A 5294-nucleotide genomic window follows, 5' to 3' on the forward strand; every position below is an offset into this window, starting at 1 on the left:
CCTCTGTTATGTTTCCCTCGGACTGACTCGCAGAGATAACATAACGAGTTATACAATTTAATTATTACATTTATTGTTCAATTACATACAAAGAACGCACTCACCCAATGTTCGTTAAGAATAAACAAAAGTCATGTCCGCCAAATATATATCAATGACATTTTACTACGACAGTCCCACAAGACAACAACAATGAAACAATGAACTCAGACGAACCACATGACACACGGAACGTCAGACGAATGACATATCTAACAGTCCATATAACACCCTCCGTTTGGTAACTTGTGCCTGAACAAACTTGGTTGCTGATAGAGGCCCACATGAAGCTGAATCAGACTGTTTTAAATAATAACATATATATAACTCCTACTAGTGTGAAGGTATGTGGCTCAGTGGTTAGAGCATCAGACTAACAATCATGAGGCAGTGAGCTTGATTCCCAGACTGGGCTGTGTGTTGTATTCTTGAGCAAAACAATTTATTTCATGTGACACAGCTGTGGAAATGAGTTGCGATGTCACTGGTGCCAAGCTGTATTGGCCTTTGCCTTTCCCTTGGATAATATTGGTGGCGTGGAGAGGGGAAGCTGGCATGCATAGGTAACTTCTGGTCTTCCACAAACAACCTTGCCCAGAGGGAAACTTTCTAGATGCAATCCCATAATCATTCATGACCAAAGGGGATCTTTACCCTTTACCCAACTCCTACAAGATGTGTTAAGTGCCTTATATTTCATGTCTACTCACTCATATATATATATGTGTGTGTGTGTGTGTGTATGTGTGTGTGTATTGCTATACATACATATATGTGTGTATGTGTGTCTGTGTGCGTGTACATGTACTTGTGTACTTGTGTGTATGTTAAACAAATGATACTTGTATTTCATGAGGGACAGCTGGAAAGAAGCTAGATTCATGCTATACTTGCTCTCCCTCATTTATATCATTTATATGGCTTTGATTATTTAAAATCTATGCTCTGGTTATGTATCAGATGTTGCTCCTCGTGTGTGTATATGTGTATAAGCACACACTCACACAAACACATGGTATACGTACATACACACATGGATCGCATAGAAGAAACTGTAAAACGTTTTAACCCTTTGAAATTCAAAAGTAACACTTGTTGTAAAACATAGCTATCTACTACTCTACTGAAGTAATTTCAAATCTTTTGACTACCTAAATAATTTCAGTGTAGTAGCTACAACATAACTATTTCTATATGGAGTAGAAAAGAGGCATATTCGAGTCCATAAGAAAGCCATATGGCAAACTACTGATTAGCACAACCAGTCACAGTGTGATGACGAGAATAGAGGGTGAGGCAGAAAGGATGGATGTTTTTGAAAAATTCACAAAATCATTAATTTTAGCTGCAAACAAATTTTATTAACATCATTGTGTTTGTATTGAATTAACATTTGTCAAAATCAAGTGTGGAAAACAACATCCATCATGTGGTGTTCGTTTTCATTGATGCATTTCTGAAGGCGTTCTTGGAAGTTGGCCTCCACTCTCTCCAGCATTGCTCTATTGATTTGGGTGACTTCCATGTGAACAGCTTCCTTCAAATTGTCCAATGTATGGGGCTTGTGTGCATACACATGTGCCTTGAGGTTTCCCCCCAAGAAATAATCACACATGGACAAATCAAGGGATTGGGGGGGGGGCAAGGAATGTCAGCAAACTTGGAAATGAGGCAGTCACTGAAGAGAGGGCAAAGAATGTCAATTGATGTTCTGGTTGTGTGGGCCATCACCCTATCCTGCTGAAACCACACATGTTGAATAGGCATACGGTTTCATTGTAGTTCAGGCACAAAGAAGTTGTTTATCATCTCGATGTAACGCTCGGAGTTTACAGTAACAGCATTTCCATTATTGTCTTCAAAAAAGTAAGGACCAATAACAGCAGCTTTTCCAACAGCACACCAAACTGTCACTTTTGGGCTGTGCAGTGGGCTTTCATGCAGTTCTCTCGGTTTTTCAAGAGCCCAATAACCTGTTGATTCACCATACCATTGAGCTGAAAATGAGCTTCATCACTCATTCACAAAATGAGTTGTTTGCTTAAAAAATTGCTTCCATCTGATGTGCAAAGTTAAGCTACCATGCATAGTCCCATGGTTTCAACTGTTGTCCAATGACCAATTTGCATGGGTGGAACTGTAGGTCTTCATGCAAAATACACCTTACCGATTGATTACTGATGCCAAGTTCAGTGGAATGTCTTTGAGTAGACTGATTCGGACTCTGTATCAAAACTTATCTGATGCATTCCACATTTTGTGGAGTCTATACTGTTTGTGGTGCCCTCACCAATCTCCTATTCATTAGTGTACCTTGTGTACGGAGTGCATTTGCCCAATGTAAGATTGTGTTGCAGGTGGGAACAGCCTGATTTCAGTGAATGTTGAAGTCTACTGTGACAGACTCGTCATTCTTCATGTAACTGTCATAGGCAAACACATGATGCTCTATCATCCACACTGCCATAGCTTCACCTGAAATGAAAAAAACATGCTAAGACACCATGAACCAAATGGTACCTGTCAGACACATGTCCCTCCTCCTGGGGCTGAGTAATAGCCATTTCAAAAACATCCGTCCTGTCTGCCCCACCCTGTATAAGAGATATTCATCATCTCTTATCATTTCATAGTGTTCCTCTTTCCACTCTCAAATGATGAAGAGAAGACAACACTTCAAAATGCATACAAGCTGACTTGTGTTTACACCTATTTGTCTACAGCAAGAAATTTTCTCCGTGACAATACATTGAATGGCTTTCTTATGAGTTTGAATATGTAACAGTGAGGCAAATATTGTCACAGCAGCATCTCAAGAGAACAACAGGTGTGTTTTGCTCTATGTTGATGCTGTACAAGTGTTTATCACTTGCTAAGATGAAATTTGTTGTTTGATACAGAAGGAAAATTGAATAATATAGTGATTGGTATTGCTGAAAGCTTGCTGAGTGTAAAACAACTTAGTGAATGCAATTGAAACAGCATTACATTAAAATCAGTGATTTCAGAATGGAGGATGACATAAGTTAGCCATTCAGAAACATAAAAAATTTACCTAAACAAAACATTTGTCTATAATAATAAAAACGAAATTCTGCCTGTCTGTCTGGGATCCCTTTATCTCAGTCTACATTTGCTCTACATAAACATATTATACCTTTTTGGAATCAGGATGATCCCAGGATTGAAAATCTGTCCTTCATTTGGTTCTTGAACATCCAGCATCAGCATCTGACTTAAAAGTATTTAGTTTGCTATTTCTAGCAGGTATTATAATCCTGTTTGTTCATTTGTTCACACTTTATGCTTTAGTTTGTTAGAGAGGGGGAGGTGAACTGAGAGTGAGAGAGAGAGGGGTGGAGAGTGAGAGGGAGAGGGAGAGGAAGTGTGAGAGCAAGAGATAGGGAAGGAGAGTGAGATAGCAGATAGCCAGCAGATGCATTAAACTGTCAGTTGTCATGTAGTCAGTGGAAGTGAGATGTGAAGAGAAAGAAAAAGAGGGAATGTTAATGATGTAAAGAGGGGAATTACCATGATTAAAACGTTTGTTGAAGTAAGAGAGAGAGAGAGAGAGAGAGAGAGAGAGAGAGAGAGAGAGAGAGAGAGAGAGAGAGAAATTGTTTAGAGGAAGAAAATTTTTAAATCATATAATTATCGTGATCGGAAATGAAATAACTTAGCAAAATAGTTATTGATGTTATTTTTTTAAAATTTGCAATGGAATTGAAACTAATCATGTAAATAAAAGCCTTGTGTATATTTTCTATATTGTTTTGTGTACATTAATTGTATATAATGTAAAGTAATTATGATAAAATATTGCATAATAAGGAACATGCAATTATATATTGATCTTGCAGTTTCAATAGAATTCAATACTAATGAATGATATGTGTATTTAGTATTGCATACATTGTTATTGCATATCTTTGGGAAAAAGGGAATATTTTGAATTTCTCTTTTGCACAGATGTCTAGATGTTCACTATATGGATCATTCCTATTAGATGGATCCTACAGGTATGCATGTATGTATGTATGCATAAATGAATGTGTGCATACAAGTGTATGTGTGTATCGAGTGAGGTCGTTGCCAGTGCCGCTGGACTGACTCCTGTGCAGGTGGCACGTAAAAAACACCACTTGAGCGTGGCCATTGCCAGTACCGCCTGACTGGCCCTCGTGATGGTGGCATGTAAAAGCATCCACTACACTCTCGGAGTGGTTGGCGTTGGGAAGGGCATCCAGCTGTAGAAACTCTGCCAGATCAGACTGGAGCCTGGTGCAGCCATCTGGTTCGCCATTCCTTAGTCAAATCGTCCAACCCATGCTAGCATGGAAAGCGAACGTTAAACGATGATGTATGTGTGTGTATGTACATAAGTGTGTCTGAATGTATGTGTCTGTCTGTCTGTATGTATGCATGTTTGTATGTATGTTTTATATCCTTGACAAACATTGGATATATAATTTAACAATGCAGAGGTGAAATCAATGTGTTCACACATACTTCATGAGACACTAAAACACCCTCTGAACAACTCCTATTGACCCTTATCTCAACCAATAAGCTATTCTTTATAAGAGTTCAGCTTGTCCATTCTTCCAATTCCCCAGGGGTGTCAATGACTCTTGCCACAACATCTCCCCCTTGTGATTGACTTCCATTGGAAGTTAATGTTATTATTTTCATTTATTTATTTTTCTTTCATCACATCTCCCTTTTTGAAATTTTCCTCCAAGGGAAGTTTAATATTTCTTCTGTTTAGGCTCTACTTCCAACCGTTCTGTTTGTTTTTTCTTTCTTGTGCTGCTGTGCCTAGGTTCAATTTCTTGTGACTTTGCAATATCAAGGGTGCTATGACACCCCCATGAATATCTATTTATATCTATTTTTTAGTTAGTTTAAATGTCTTTTGTGTTCCCATTTTACGCCTCTTATCATATTTGTCATTTTGCCTATTCTTTTTCTTACTACTCTGTCTTCCATTTTTATATATTTTGAAAAACACCTTGTCACTGATATTAAAATGGTTTGACATATTTTTAGTGTTTTCCTTGTGTGTTTTTCTTAACTGGTAAGCATAGGAGTAGCTGTGTGGCAAGTAGCTTGCTTATGAACCACATGGTTCTGGGTTCAGTCCCACTGCGTGGCACTTTGGGCAAGACCAAAGCCTTGTGAGTGGATTTGGTAGACGGTAACTGAAAGAAGCCCGTCATATATATGTATATATATATATATATATATATATATAT

At 38.2% G+C, this 5294-nt stretch overlaps 1 protein-coding gene across 2 annotated transcripts in view; it reads right to left on the reverse strand.

Moving 5' to 3' along the window:
• LOC128250035 (uncharacterized) overlaps nucleotides 1–3345 on the reverse strand; it is a 32678-nt gene extending 29333 nt beyond the window's left edge. The window contains exon 1 of one of the 2 annotated variants that reach the window (XR_008266155.1): nucleotides 105–135. Coding sequence is in view for 1 of the 2 variants with exons in the window: in XM_052974674.1 (XP_052830634.1) it covers nucleotides 3197–3270 (74 nt within the window). In the remaining variant the exon portion in view is untranslated. Of the gene's footprint in view, nucleotides 1–104; nucleotides 136–3196 lie in introns of those variants that run through there. The other variant, XM_052974674.1, reaches the window with a different exon arrangement.
• Between the last annotated feature and the right edge of the window lie 1949 nt (nucleotides 3346–5294).

This window comes from Octopus bimaculoides, chromosome 19 (genome assembly GCF_001194135.2).
Source record: "Octopus bimaculoides isolate UCB-OBI-ISO-001 chromosome 19, ASM119413v2, whole genome shotgun sequence".
NCBI classification, from domain to species: Eukaryota; Metazoa; Mollusca; class Cephalopoda; order Octopoda; family Octopodidae; genus Octopus; species Octopus bimaculoides.